Source organism: Takifugu flavidus, chromosome 10 (genome assembly GCF_003711565.1).
Source record: "Takifugu flavidus isolate HTHZ2018 chromosome 10, ASM371156v2, whole genome shotgun sequence".
In the NCBI taxonomy this organism is placed as follows: domain Eukaryota; kingdom Metazoa; phylum Chordata; class Actinopteri; order Tetraodontiformes; family Tetraodontidae; genus Takifugu; species Takifugu flavidus.
The window spans coordinates 12,160,432-12,176,285 of record NC_079529.1 but is presented as its reverse complement, the minus strand read 5'-3'; the positions used below and the strand labels follow the sequence as shown (position 1 = coordinate 12,176,285).

The 15,854-nt window shown below is 49.6% G+C and overlaps 2 protein-coding genes across 3 annotated transcripts in view; one reads left to right on the top strand and one right to left on the bottom strand.

Moving 5' to 3' along the window:
* The window catches only part of grik2 (glutamate receptor, ionotropic, kainate 2), a 90,771-nt gene extending 85,027 nt beyond the window's left edge, over positions 1 to 5,744 (bottom strand). Inside the window, exons 1-2 of the mRNA XM_057046481.1 lie at positions 5,525 to 5,744; positions 4,007 to 4,400 (exon numbers count right to left, since the gene is read on the bottom strand). Coding sequence (XP_056902461.1) covers positions 4,007 to 4,106 — 100 coding nt within the window. The 5' untranslated portion in view covers positions 4,107 to 4,400; positions 5,525 to 5,744. The remainder of the gene's footprint in view (positions 1 to 4,006; positions 4,401 to 5,524) is intronic.
* Positions 5,745 to 14,728: 8,984 nt separating this feature from the next.
* The window catches only part of ascc3 (activating signal cointegrator 1 complex subunit 3), a 43,290-nt gene continuing 42,164 nt past the window's right edge, over positions 14,729 to 15,854 (top strand). For both annotated transcript variants that reach the window (XR_008952505.1, XM_057046474.1), the window contains exons 1-2: positions 14,729 to 14,844; positions 15,402 to 15,531. Coding sequence is in view for 1 of the 2 variants with exons in the window: in XM_057046474.1 (XP_056902454.1) it covers positions 15,442 to 15,531 (90 nt within the window). In the remaining variant the exon portion in view is untranslated. The remainder of the gene's footprint in view (positions 14,845 to 15,401; positions 15,532 to 15,854) is intronic.

Below are 15,854 nucleotides of genomic sequence, written 5' to 3'. Positions count from 1 at the left end.
CATCAAAGAGGATAGAATGGATGCAAGCGGAGAGAAACTCTCCTGGAGACACGATCAGAGCGCAGGATTAGTTCCTGTTTCTTAGACGACCTCTGGTCTGCTGAATACCCCTGAGGACATCACAGGACCTGACCCGAGGTGACACAGGTCCGAATGAGCTTCTATCATGAGTTCTTACAGACGAGCAGCACAGAAACACACTGATTTTTCAAACATGTGGTTTAAATTTACTACAAGTAGCGATGCTGACGCAGCGCGGCCACACCGCCGCCCTGGGTCATGTGACCCATCTCATTTAAGCTCTGTTGCTTCCTCTGCAGCATCTAAATATCCCAGAGACCAACACTGAGACGGGTTCACACCTCAACGCCACTGCTGCCAATTCAGTGGATATGATTGGGTCACAGGTGTCATGTGACTCACCGACGTTTCTCTTTCAACAGAAATCTGTTTATCTCTTTACGATCTTTTCTGAAGTTCGCTAATGTCTGAACGGCTGCTGTGATGATCTGCTGTTGAATCACTGCTCCATCGTGAACATCTCTGGAACCTCACAATATCAACCTGGAAATGAGCTTTTTCTCTTTCCCACCTTCATCGACCCTGAACTTGACCCTTGACACCTGCTGCTCGTGTCTCCACTGTGGACGAGCCCTCAGGCGTGTGATGAGACCACAGTCACTGTGTGTCAGTGTGGGCCGTGGAAGGAGAACATGGGCGGACCAGAGCTTAGAAGGAGGAGAGTGTGGAAGGAGGTGGATGAGGTGGCTGCAGCATCTCTGCCTTCCTGTCCATGGTGGTGGACTCTCTAGACCCGGAGGAGGAGTGGTGTCTGCTAGGCTAACGCTACTCTTGTGCTAGGCCCGGCTGATCTAAGAACCGACCCAGGAGCAGGGACTTGGTTAAGTCCTGTAAAGGTTCCCATAAATAGCGCTTCAGAGGAGCTTCCAGCGGTGGAAACATCCCTAAAGTCGTCAAAATGGAATAATGGTTTCACATGTGGACGATTTCCACATTCCGTTTTTTATTACGACAGGAAACTGCAGGCGTTTTTAGGGTTAAAGTCCCTCATCTACATCGTTACGCTCCGGTCCAGTTTGAGGGGTGAGAGTCTCCTGGTTATGTCTGTTCTTCCTCACCTTCAAGAACAAAAGGAAAGGTCCTCGAACACACGTCCAGCAGGCGCCCATCCCCGCTCTGGCGCCGCCATAACCTCCATCAGCCCTCGTCTCAGAGGGTGAAGCATCGTTTCACAGCCGCCTCCATTAAACCTGCGTAACGGAGTCGTGCTGGAGCTCTTCCTGAACGCCAGCAGACCCATCACAAGGACCAGCATCAAACCCCCCTCAGCCTTTGCTGCAGGTTTCTTTGATCGTTTGTGCCCGTAACGATGGCGCCTGCTCCGAGTCAGAAGCTGCTACCTGTTTCACCGCTCCCTGCTTTCGTTAGCACCCGTGAGCGTGAAGCAGCCTCGCCTGGCTGCATCTGAAACACGCCGTCACAACCCCAGCGACGGTGCTCAGTGTTACTAATTCAGCTGGTGTAATTACCACCAGTCACACAGACGATATTACAGACGTTATTACAGACGTTAATACAGAGGTTATAACAGAGGTTATTACAGAGGTCATTACAGAGACAACAGATAGACACCGTCAAATTAATGACAACATGAACAACAAACTTCCATAAAGTAGGATCATTGATATTATATTATATCAAAGGATGGGTGCACAAAAGGTGAGCACACACACACACACACACACACACACACACACACACACTCATACTCACACACTGCACCTCTGAAGGACCCCTGTTTGACTGCCTACTGTCAGCAGAAGGTCAGAGGTCAGGATTCTGATGCTGGTCCAGTTCTGTGTGGGGTGCTGATCCTACCATGACGCTGGATCTGATGGCCTAGGGCCAGGATCTGGGTCTGGAGCCGAGGCTGTTGGGTGGAGACGTGCTGCTTCCCCTCTCCCTCTTCTGCCTCTTTGTCTCCACTCGAGTGGAAAAACACTTTTTTTCCCATCAGTCTCTGTGCGGCACCGTCTGTCGTCGGCAGCCTCAGACAGCTGGAGCTTTATTGGTTCTGGCAGGAGAACCCCTCACTGATCCACCCTGCAGCCCGTGTCTACAGCAGGAGCCCCACACTTCAAGACTAAAATCAATATTTTCAGATTCCTAAACCTTGCTGAGGAAGCTGTCCTGTCGTCATGTGACTGCACACACACGCACCCAGCAGACCGCGGCCATGTTGGGATGTTCTCCTTCCACCTCCTGGGTCAACGCCGCCTCCTCACTGGTCTCTGAGTGCCAGTCGAGGCTGCGCGGATCCTCTGAACCCATCCTTGACCTCCAGCCTCCCCCTCCCTCCATCATGGGGACCCTGGCTCGGCTTCGCCTCCACGCTTATTCACTCACAAATGCAGCTTCAAATTGCTTCTTTTGGAGGTGAGGAACCTCCCGGGTGTCCGTGACTCCACCGCTCTGCGGAGAAATTTTCTATTAAATCTTCTATACTCTCTATGGGCTTTCTGTCATTCCTCAACTCCTCGTCTGTCCTCATGTGGTGACGGCAGCAAATATATTCGGTGGCGTCCCGGCGAAGTGACCCTGAATGTGGCTCCATCCTTACGCAACTAATCCAATTTCCTGACCTCACCTGTCTGCGGCTCTGCTCGGGAAAACTGCAGGATATTTGAGTCGACTCTGAGGTCACGTGTCCCTGCGGCTCATCGCTCCGGCTTCACCTTAAACAAGGCAGCAACGTTCAGTTAGTGTGGTTACAGAGGACACCGCCTAGCAAGCTCCGCCCCCTCCATTTGTAACTGATCGATCGTCAATGATCTGATGAACAATCTTCTACATACATTCCACAGCCCCATAAACACACACACACACACATGCACGCGCTCCTGAATTTTTCTGAAATGGCCGAGCGGTTCAGGATTTCAACTGTTCACACAACAACAAAATGGAGACGAAGCAGGACCCATCCGTCCAGACCAACCTTTGTGGACACCCGAGCCAGAAGGTGGCGCTGCAGTCGGCAGCAACCAAAGCAAAATAGCGTTCACGACCAGGAACACTTTCACACACTGGACGCAGATGCCCAGAATCAAACCAGCAACCCATGTGGGACTGCCAGAGGACGAGACCTGTCTGACATGTCTACCCCAGTACAACCAGTCCATTCACCTGCTCCCATTGTCCAATGGTCCCAAATATCTAAACGCTAAAATGATGCATAAAATAATGCTAACGAACAAAACACTTAAAGCAACACTACCAGCAAGACTGCAATTTCTAGCAATTATTGTAAACTTGTGTTAAATCTCATGATTGGCTGATTTAGACCTTTGACCTCAGCAGCAGATAAACCTGTTATAATGTGTGTGTGTGTGTGTGGTGTGTGTGTGTGTGTGTGTGTGTGTGTGAGAGAGAGAGAGAGAGAGAGAGAGAGAGAGAGAGAGAGAGAGAGAGAATTTTTGCTGAGACCTGAGTGTGTGACCACAGCCATCCAATAATGTTATTTTGAATATTTCTAAGTCAAAAGTTAAAGTGGCGAGGACGACCTGACGCCAGATTTGGATGAAATAAATCCCAGTTTTGGAATTTCTCCTGCTCTCGTGCAGCTTCAGGAAAAGTTCAAAATGAGGCACAAAATTTTCCGTCCTGGTCAAATCAAATATTCCTCAAAGGATAATCTCCACTTCAGGAACACAGCAGCCATTTCATCTGCTTGTTTAGCTTCATAGCATATCATGTAGCATGTATAGCATAGCACGTGCGGACAATGACACGCGTGCACACTCACACGCGCGCACGCAGGCACACTCAGATTTACTAAAGAGCAACAGGTTTGGGCTCGACCAGCAAGTCTGATCAGCCCTAATTTTCCCCTGCACGCGTGAAGGGAAAAGCTACACGCGCACGCGCACACACACACGGTCAAAGTTTGACTCGCACGTGAGAAGCAGATCAATGAAAGGAGGCTCACCGAATCTGAGCACGTGCGGCATGCTGAGACAGACTCCCGCCAAGTGTGAGAGCAGCAGCAGGATCCTGGAGAGGACTCCGGTCTTCCAGGTGATCTCCATGCTGCTCCAGGACGATCAGCAGCCTCTCGACCCACAACCCCACGATTGCCCCAAATCTCAGTTCTGTCTGCGAGCGGCGAAGAGCGGCTGCGGCGTCATCATCAGCTGTTCCTCCACACATCCATGTATCCCCGCAGCAACCAGAAGAGCGCAGAGCGGCGAGTGTGTGAGAGTCCAGGAGCTCACTGCGCCAAGCTGAAGCTGCTCCCTGACACAGCTGAGCAAGATGATGGAGGAGGAGGAGGAGGTGGCGGAGCTGGCCGCGCGTCCATGTTAGGCAGGACGCGGATCCATCTGCTGAGACACGAGAGGAGATCCATGAGAGGTCCAGCCTGTCCGCGCGCGCCTGTTTGTTTGTGTGTGTGTGTGTGTGTGCGTGTGCATGCGCGCCCGAGCTCCTCCTGCCGCACCGCCACTCACCAGGCTGACGTCGTGCACAAGGCAGAGAGCTCAGAGCGACGCGGACATGTTTCACAGAGCTGTTCCCCTGATCCCCCCTCACTCCCCCGGTAACCACCACGCTCGCCCCCGCCGTTACCCCCTTCCACACACACACACACACACACACACACACTTCGCCCTCTGACGCGTCCGCGGCGCGGATCAGCGGCCGCGTAAAAGCCAATCTGTGAATGCGGCGCGTTGATCTGATGGGAGTCACTCATGTGAGGTTCTCGGTGAGCAGAAGCTGTCAGAGGAGCCTCCGCATGATGGATGGCCTCTCCCTCAGCACCCTGCTCCACCGCGAAATTAGGACTTTTATTAACATTTTGGACTTTTTCCTGACTCTGAAGCGCTTGGATCCGATCACGCATCAGCTTCTTAAAATAAAAACTTCAAATATTTTGTAATGTCCTTCATGGTCTAAGAACATTAATTGAATAGACTGATGGGTTGTGGGATCTCAGGAGAGCTGATCCCATAAAGCCCCAAACACTGGTCTGCCTGCCCTCAGAACTGCCTCTCAGCTCGTTTTTAGCTCTACTCTTTGGACGGAACCTTTGTTACTCTGGTTCAAGCTGCTTCTTCACGTCACTGTGAACCTGGTTAAATCCTCAAAGTGTTCAACTCTCAGGTCACATCCACGAACGGGTCACGCACACGATCCCGCAGCTCAATGACAGCCGCGCGTAACGACCCGCATCGAAACATGTGTGGATTACTTTGGGTGTCCTCCACATGGATTTAGGAGAATCGATCCTCTGTGCGCGTGAAAACGATTCACGCGTTCAGGTAGAAAAGTTGATTCAAAGCCGATCGGCTGATCCATTTCAGTGCGCGACGGGTGTCCGCGGAGGCTCCGTCCACAGACGTGATCCGCGGATCGAGGTCGCCCAAAGACGCTGGAGGTCAGTCCGAGCTCTGACGAAGCTGTGACACGCGCGTGAGAGAGCGCGCGCGCGGTTTCGGAGACGCACCTTTAAAAGCGGATTTCAGGCAGGAAAGTGATGAACTTCGGTTTGAGGAGGCGACGATGCCGAGACGCGTTTGTGGAAAGAAAAGGAACCAGAGATGCGCGTGTTTGGTGGATCCGTCTTACCCTGGTGGAGCCGGAACCGGCGGGACTCGACACAGCCGCGCAAACAACTTGGTTTGTTTCTCAGCACACGCGCGTCTCTCTGCTGCATCCGTGTCTGGTCGCGCCGCTCCGCGCTCCGGCCGTGAGGCAGACGCGCCGCCTGTCGGACGCACTGCTACACAACAGTGTGTGCGTGTGCGTGTGTGTGTGTGTGTGGACGGGGGAAGGGGGGGTAGCACCGTCCATCTCCACCCTTCAGAAGCAGCTACGATGGAGGAGCAGAAGGTCCAACAGTGCGTATGTGCTCGTGACTGGATTTGAAGCGTGTTTGGTGGAACATCTAAAACCAAATCAAGGAACAAAGACAAAACAATTATCCTTCAAACCAAATGAAAACTCCTTTCTAAATCAGATTTGGCTGAATCACGAGGTGCCTCATATAAAGTCTGATACGGCCACTTCCTGTCACTGTCGTGCCGCCATTTTGTGTCAGTGCACAGGTGATTCTGTCAGCTGTTGGATGGTTGTTGGACAGGTGTGAGGGTGCAGCATCATTTAGCACCAGCCACTGGTCAGGAGTCTGGAGCTGTCAGAACCTGTCATTGTGCCATGTTAATGGAGGCTCCACGGGTGGAACCTTCTCCTGGACATGTTCCGTCTGAAACAGGCAGCACAGTCAGAGCAGGAGGCGGAGCTGCTCCCCCCAGTGATGGAGGGCTGATCTGGAGCTGAAATGAAAGGCAGCTTTGATCGACCCACTCCCCTCCTGCCCCCCGCATCTGCACCATCAACACTTGGATTGTGAGGCTACAAATAAATAGTCAATGACGGTTCTGTGCTGCCGCCACTCCTGCAGAGACCAGAGAGGACGAAGCTGGACCATGAAGAGCTGTCAGCAACCGGCGGAACCACAGGCGCATTCACAGGCTTTATTTCTGTTTACCCTCCGGGGACGTTTCCATCTCTGACTTTAGGCAGCGTTTATTATTGAAGGAACAATCAAAGCAGACAGGAGCAGCGCCCCTGCTTTGATCTTTAGCGGGCAGTCAGAAGATCAAAGCAGCCAGCCCCTTTATCATTCCGACCTGCTTCCATGGAAACATGATCCTGAATATGAAGGCTTTTATTTAATAGTTTAGAAGTAGAAAATGGGGGAAGTCACTTCACGTGCACGAGAATCCAAATCTCATGCACGTGACAAGTACAGGATAAGCAGGACTGAACGATCTGAAACATCTGGACTCTGTCATCGTCTCAGACTTTCTGCTGTTATAGAGACAAGGTTCCTGTGGACGTCCTCACGGCCTCAGAGCACCTGTGTGTTACACACTCTGGTACAGACACTGGTACATACAGGTACACACACTGGTACATACTGCTACACACACTGGTACACCCACGCACTGGTACACGCTGGTGCACACACACTGGTACACACAGACACAGATACACGCACTACTATACACTAGTACACACACGTACACTCACACACTGGCACACCCACTGGTACACCTACTGGTACACAGTCTTACACACACTGGTACACACAGGTACACACACTGGTACACACACACAAACACACACAATGATACATACACACACACATGTGCACACATACACTAATACACTGATACACACACACACACTCTCTCTCTCACATACATACACACACACACCCACTTCCGCACATACTCACACACACGCACACACAGACTCCCACACACCCCCCACCCTACACACGCACACGCACACGCACACACACTCCCACCTCCACCCCCTACACACACACTCCCACTTCCGCACATACTCACACACACGCACACACACACTCCCACCCCCACCCCCTACACACTCACCCCCCACCCCCACCCCCTACACACTCACCCCCCACCCCCACCCCCTACACACTCACCCCCCACCCCCACCCCCCTCCTCATGCCATCAGACATGTTGCTGTGTTGTGTCCACGCTGGCTTGTGTGTGTTCAGACTAAATTCCAGTCAAGAGCTCTTGTTTCCTGTTTTCTGCCCATCTGGGCTTCACCCACATGGCAGCACCATTTCTCTGCCTGACACTCTGACATGTAAAAGCTATGGAGTGTCAGACTTAAAAGGGTCATTTTTAATATATTCGGCTGCGTGCCGAATCCTTCTGGGTGCTGTCAGAGGACCGTTATAATTGCTATAAAAGCTCTCACAGCTGGAGGGGCCGCACTAGTCGAAAGTCTACCTGCCAACCACTGTTGTTTAAAGTCGTTTCCACTTGCCAAAATGAAGCAGGGTGTTAGCGTGGTGAGCAGGGCCATAAGTGGAGCTGAGTTCTCCTCTTTGCTGATGCTTCGCAAATTCCGTAAAATTCTGTGGAAGTCAACCAGACAGAGGTTCAGATACTGGATTGCCCACAAGTGCTCATATCATCGTCCTCATCATCCTCATCCTCATCATGTTCATTTTTAGCTGCTAATCCCACTCATACGTTCCACCCATCAGTCCAGAAGCAATTATGTCTCTTCTGTAAAGTCATTGTTTGTTTTTCTCTGCGCTGAGGGAGGAATTACCTCCTTTACCTTTAACCAGGACCTTCAGGGGGCGCTGAAGCTCTGGTGACATTCGCGACACAATTTAAGAGGATTTATTTTGAAGCAGTTTAACCAAGCGTTGAACCAGTTGTCCAGTTGTTTATCTCCAACGAGCCATAATCTGTCCAGTGTGTCCTAATGCTGGGTCTCCTCTCAGAAGGACACGCCCACCAGATCTTCCCAGGAAGCAGTGGGCCTGTCCTCCAAACCATCTCAAGCGGCTCCTCTCAACTAGAGGGGGAGTAGCGGCTCTATTCTGAGCTCTTCTCCCGTTAGAGCTCCTCAGCTCCTCCTCTGAGAACAAGCTCAGAGACTCTACCAAGGCTTCCGGCTCCGTTCAACACAACAGACCGCCTCAGACGGTGTCCCGATCTAGCTGTCAGCCTCCTGATCCATGCTTCCCTCACTTGTGAACAAGATTCTGAGATACTTGCACTCCCTTGCTGGGGGCAGTATCTCCTCAAGCTACCTGCTCTCCCCAGGCACTGCTGAGGACCAGGGTCTCGGAGGCTCCAAAGAAAAAAGCTTGTACCGAAGAAGAACGTGGTGTGAGCTGAAGGGGGAGGGGCCTAGTGCAGGAGTCCGACACTTGTGGAATGTTTAATTTCAAGGTTTGAATAAATCCCTGAGCGAGGATCCTGCTGTGTGTCCCAATAAAACAAAGATCTCCCCCGTGTCCCTGAAGCGTTGTCCCAAACTGTTCCGACATCAGGAGGAAGACTCCGTGGTGCTTGCAGCAGCGTCAGATCTCTCCAAATGCTGGCTTTTATCGCCCTTCAGTGAGGACATAAAATACTCAGTGACCACACAAATCAGCGCAGTCTTTCCTCTCTGGAGGGCATCTCGATGTCACGGGTATTTCTCTGCCCGGTCATGTGATCGCAGCCTCCCAGGTAGCTCTGAGATTTGCTCTTTACCTTGGACACTCTGGCAGATGTCAGCTGTCTGTGGACCGAGGATGAAATCCAAATTCTGTCCCAGAACACAATATCCCACCATAGTTACAGGACAGGACAGGACAGGACAGGACAGGACAGGACAGGACAGACAGGACGGACAGGACAGGACAGGAAAGGAAAGGAAAGGAAAGGAAGGAAAGGAAAGAAAGGAAAGGAAAGGAAGAAAGGAAAGGAAAGAAAGGAAAGGAAAGGACAAGGCATGAGGTCAGGACAGTATAGTACAGGACAGGACAGGACAGGACAGGACAGGACAGGAAAGGAAAGGAAAGGAAAGAAAGGAAAGGAAAGAAAGGAAAGGAAGGAAAGGAAAGAAAGGAAAGGAAGGAAAGGAAAGGACAAGGCATGAGGTCTGGACAGGAGACCAGGGCAGGACAGGACAGGACAGGACAGGACAGGACAGTACAGGACAGGACAGGACAGGACAGGACAGGACAGGAAAGGAAAGGAAAGGAAAGAAAGGAAAGGAAAGGAAAGGAAAGGAAAGGAAGGAAAGGAAAGGAAAGGAAAGGAAAGGACAAGGCATGAGGTCTGTACAGGAGAGCAGGGCAGGACAGGAGAGGAGGACATGGCAGAAGGACAGGACAGGACGGGAGGACAAGGCAGGAGGACAGGAAAGGACAGGAGGACAGGGCAGAAGGGCTGGACGGGAGGACAGAAAAAACTCAGGCATTTCTGTCCGGCTCATTAAGGTTTCAGACCCGCTCCGTCACCGTTCTGGACCACGGCGAGGTGGGCAGGTAGCGAGGGGCATCTCCCGTCCTCTCAGACCAGCAGTGCTGTGCTGAAGGGTGAAAGCAGCTCGGTCTTAATGAGGCGGAGGCAACGTCCATGTTAGCTTTCTAAATACCAACGCTGATCAAGCAGCCGTCTATCCTGCCCTAATTATGCTGAGCAGAGGTGGGAAATTAGAGGAGAGGCAGGAAAAGGTCAGCTGGAAGATGACGTTGGCGCCCGCTGTTCCATGTTTTTTGGGAGCAACCATCTGAAATCAAACTGATGCTCATCAGAGAAGTGTTCTGTCCTCTAACTGGAATGAACAGGTCTTTTCACGTGTCCTCTGGCGTCTCTACCCCCTGTTGGGTTTTCTTGTGTGTTTGCTTGGAGTTGATCCTTTGAGACTCTGTGACTTTGACCCAACCTTGGGTGGAATCCACTCTTCCTTTGCTCTGGCAACAACAGTCGTGTCCTTCACCCTCCAGAAGTGTCACACGTCCTCCACGGAGCTGCGGTCCATCAGTAATCCTGGATTTACCTGAGTCCAGCCTTTTTCAGCCTTCAAGCTTTTTTGAGTGTTTACATCAATCTAAAGGTTGACAAAGATCCTCGGGGTGAGCTACTCTCCATACTTCAGCACATCGTTGTGCAGACCTACTTCAAACACTACCCAGCATGCACCAGGGTGCTGCTGCCTCCATGTGCTGGTCATCACAAGCAGTGAATTTCAAGGGAGCTAAAAGGTCACAGATGCGGTGTCCATGGGCAGAGCGTGGTGGTTCCTGTAGCTGTTCTCACGGCTTCAGAACATTTTCTAAACATCGGTCAGGTGCTACAGAACCCCCTCACCCTCTTCACCTTCTCCTGGCAGCCAGGAAGTCCCCAAAATGAGGATCGGACTACTGAAGTGACCAACCTGCAGGCACACGGAGGACTTCCTAATGGTTACCTTCCTCTCATTCCTCCTCTGGATCCACGAGTGCCTCAGACGTACGGCAACTAACAGCTAGCACATTCCTGAGGAAAAGCAGACCTCCAGCTGGTGTCCCCCTCCATCTCTCCAAAAGCCCGCTTCAGAAGGTGACAGCAGCAGCGGGCGGCTTCTGTTTAATGCCAGTGTGACCTTGACCCCTCCACCTCTGTTGCATTGACCCACCACCTCCCACCTCCCTCAGCTTTGTGTAGCAAACACAACTGTAACCTAGATTTTACCACCACCCTTTGACATTTATCACCCCAGAGTGGCTCTTTAGGAGCTGACGCCCACAGCAGATGGAAGCTAGTGCGTGGTCCAGATTTAAAGATGGAGGAATTGTCCACCGCTGGAATCTTCACTAGTTGTAAAACACCTGTTGGGAGACGATGTTATGGATCCCACCAGTATCCTGGTCCTGGTCATGAGTTCTGGCCTCTGGGGCTCACAGTGATAAAGGTGAGTAGAGCTGAGCTGAGCTCCTGTCAGAGGAGTGGTGTCCCTGCACACGTCAACCTGCTCACTTTGCCTCCCTTTGAGCCTCTCATGCTAGATTAGCTTCAGGCGGTTGTGCCTATAAATCATCACGATCATGTTAGACATTCAGTGCTGCCATCATGGACTGTAGTTGAACCATGATTTTATTTCAATGTCTTATTGATTGTCTCAAAAACAAAGCAGCATGTCCCTTGACCGATGTCCCCAAGGCGGCACCAGGTTGGACCAGTGCTAAGCTACAAGCTAACTCCAGCTGACCTCCACCAGAGAGTTGGAAAAAGAACGATGTGTTGGACGTTTGCCTGTTGTGTGTGACGGAAGAGCTCAGAGGCTTCACCTCATAGGAACTGAACCAGGTGAGCCCAGGAGCGATCAGGACTTCAGCCACCTAAAAACAGGCCTTCACGGCTGTTGGCGCCCACTCACCGTCCGTCTGTCTAATCTGTGAATTTAGAAAAATGAAAAAATCCTGAGTGTTTTACTTTTACTCCCCCAGAGTCACTTTAGACAACTTATTGTTATTTAGAAAATCTATTTATTTATCTGAGTTGTCATAAATTTTATTTTCCAGTTGAACAAAGTGAAACAGTTCCTGGGAATTTCCCTCCAATTAGTTTTTGTGGTGCGCTCCTCGACGCCCTGCTAATGTGTTTCCTTGATGCTTCTTCCAGCTTCTCCCTGAAGGCAAAACTCGACCCTAATTATTCACTTCTGAAGGCAGCTCAGTGGGGAAGCTTCTCCCATGGTGCACCAGTGTCACATACATCTTAACAACCCACCAGTCTAAAAACTCGGGCCCATCTGCTGCACACTAGCAGCAACTTTAGCACATTTTCTGCCCTGTGCACGTTTGCACGTTTGCGAGCGATCACGAGTGTTTAACAAGCTAGCACTAGCATTCGCTGCCTCACTTCATGAACCAGTGCTTTTGTCTTCTTCTCCTCTGGACATGTCCCCCTCAGGGACAGCTAACATGTTGACCCATTCCTGATCCTCTCCATCCTCGTCCAGTGCAGCTGTGTGCAAAGCTTCAGTGGTGTTGCTGGTTTAATTAGCCATCATCACAAACATGTTCTGGAACATCTGTGCTACACATGTTGGCACTGCCAACAAAGACTGAGCTACATTCACAAAACCTTTGACTGCTGGGCTCTCGTTAGCTTTGCTTAGCTACTGTTAGCAGTAGTTAGCTCCCTTCATCTCAAAGTATATGCTTTTTAATTTTTTATACTTTATTACAGGCTCATCTGGGAAACAAAAGGGTACAAATTCAGGAGTCGTTATTGTTTCTGTTAGCATTAATCAGCTCCAATTAGCCTAAATTATTTGTGCATGACTTTACATAGTTAATATCAATAGACAACATTAGCTTCACTTAGCCTATTCATGCGTGTATTTGCTTTTGTCTATGAATAAATATTTTAATATGGACTGTGTGTATTTGATGCTGCAGTATTCTGTGAAACAGCACTCAGGGTCTACAGAAACAGATTTATGTACAGATAAAAGATTATGTACATCAGCTGTGGACTCGAGGAGAGCTCAAGGTCATTCCAGGGTCGATCTAGTTCACAATAGAAGTGGATTCAAAGGAGATGTAAATAGGATACAGAAGGAAGGAGCGGAGCATCCGCTGCAGTCTTTCTGTTTTCAAACATGTTTTTACAAGGCTTTGCTTCATCTTTGAGGGCTTCTTTAGGAAGAAATGGACATGAATCAGGGTTAATCATGAGATCCTACCAGAAATGTGTCGCAGCCGCAGAAGACAGAGAAATCCTGGCTGCAACTACTGTAACTGCTGTCCACATGGCTGTCTGAAACACTCAGGAGGCAGGAAGAGCACGAGTTCACACACCAAGAAGATGTTTCTAAACCTCGGAACCACGAGTACAACGACTGTGATCACTAACGCAGAGATGCGAGAGCAGAACCCAGACCACGTTCTGGAGGACGAGACCAGAAAACAGGCAGCACAATGGCTGTTTTTAATCTGTTGCGGCTCACAGACAGAGCACAGCTCTTCGCAGTTTGATTCATGTTGTTTTGTCTTTGCCGGCGGAAAAGTCAGGCATGGAAACTGAGCTGGAACGTTCCTCTGCTGGATATCAGACATGACAAGTCAAACATGAGAAACTCACATGAATAAAACTCAAACTGATGCATCGTGTTTTACAAGATCTGCCTTTTAGTCTGGTCCCAGGGTGTGTGTGTGTGTCTGTGTGTGTGTGTGTGTGTGTGTGTGTGTGTGTGTGTGTGTGTGTGTGTGTGTGTGTGTGTGTGTGTGTGTGCAGGAGAGAGAGCGTTGCAATTAGAGCAAATCATTGTCTCACTCATTTCTCATCTCTCTGATGGCCTCGCTAGTGTTCCATGGACACCACTCATGCATACATGGTGTGTGTGTGTATGTGTGTGTGTGTGTGTGTGTCAGCCAGGAGGCCAGAGCCCCCCCGAACAAAGCAAAGCACGTGTGAGCAGGTCAGACAGGTTGTGAAAGCAGGTGAGGAATGAATCAGGACGGGCTTGATGGGTTGAGCGTTGGAGGCAGGATGGCTTTTAACTCCATCCTGCATGTGGCCAAAAACACCTTGTTATTCTGAGCTGCCTGAAAATTAAAAAAAAACATGCTATCAAAGGAAGAACAGAAGCGAGAGGCTGAAACTGGAAGCAGCTTCCAGTGAGATCAGCAGTAAAGGTAAACAAGATGGAGTCATCTCGTGCTGCGCGTGTCAGACGTGATGACAGAACTCATCAGACAAACTATTTTTATACTACAATGCTATTTTCGACCATTTAAGGTGAGAATGTGGAAGGGGAATTATGAAGTCAAGGACATGAGAGAGAGAAAGAGAATTATTTCCAGCGAGAAACAGGAAATATCGTGAAAGGTTGAAGTCCAGGCTATTATTGCCACTCAGTCAAAAACAACAATCACAAATCTCCCTATCAATCATTGAATGCAATAATCGCCTCTGCATTGTGACAGTTGTGACTTTGATCACAGTATAATGGTCAAAGATCTGGAAGTATTTCACACAATTCATGTCCAAGTCTGTTTTTGCTGGATATTTGGCTGTAAAAGATTGAGCAGAGTTTCTGAGTTTTACCTGATTACTTGATCTAGAGCCTCCCCCAAGTCTACTTGATATAAATTCCTGAAACAGAATGCATATTAATGTAAGCAGGTTTTATCTGGAACATTTCTGTGAGCTAGAAATGCAGAACACACCTTTGGATGATTCACAACATAGAAACAGATAGAATCAAATGTGTTGGTTTTTGAGGCTTTTACCTATTTATTTCTCTCCTTTTATCACATTTGCAGGAACGTTACTTTCCCCCGACAGAAATAAATCGTGTATAATGCATTTTATTGCGGGATATCTGAAACACATTCTTAAAAACTACAATACCCACAGTTCATCGCTCACCCGTACTTCCGGTTGATGGCTGCCGGTAGAGACGTGTCTGACAGCTTGTTTTGTAGTCCACTCTGGAAGGTATGATTTTAAACGTTAACGTTTTCACTGAACGTCGAATGTGTTTTAAGGCATCTTTTGTTCTGTCAGAGTCTTGACGCTAACGCAGCTGAGAAAGCGCCATCCAGGCTAAGCTAACATTAGCTAACTGGCGTCAGTGACTTGCTCAGCTGTTGTCGCACACTTTTACAACATTTTCCTACTTTACATGTACAATAGCGACATAGTTTACACAATTCTAACCTGTGACAAAAGGTCTTTCATGATCTTCCATTGCCGTTTAATCTGTATCTCAGAATATGCCGGCTTTTTCTGCACTGTGAACTTTCATTTCCACTGAAGTTGAAAGCGAGACAGCGCAGTTTGTTCTCAAGTGTAGTGACTTCGTTATTAGCTAGTAATATTCACCGGTGACAGGAGGACATGTTATTACTGATAAATATGAAATCAATTTCCCACCATTAGAAGATTAAACACACGTGAAACACGAAATTGAGCGTTTCTCTGCAGTCAACGCAATAAAAGTCACCTCAATTAAAGTCACGCTTCTCTATTAAACATGCTGTCCTCTGTTTCAGAAAGGGACATCTGTGAGACCAGTGGAACCAGTAAGCAGCCATGTCCCCTCCACGTCTGACCGGAGCGCTGCGCTCCTTCTCTGTTGTCAGCAGGAGGGACGATGTAGCTGAGCAGCGCTTTGACCTGAAGGTGAGGACAGCCCTGATGTCTGCGTCCTGCCAGTCCTCCAGGTCGCTCAGGCTCCAGCACACCCAGCCCGTCAGTAGTTAGCATGTCCAAAAATGAGGCTGCCCTCCTGCCAGTGTGGATCTGTGGTGTAGGAACAGAAACACGTCTGTCATGACTGCTACTGCACTGATCATCACTGTCCACACTGGATCATTGCCCTCCTGTCCAAGTTGTGCCATAATCTAGCATCAGACAGTGTCAGGATACGTACACTGGCACAGATTGATGGCTGCATCACCTCCTGACAGTCCAGACAGAAGAGAAGAGCTTGTTGTTAGTAACTT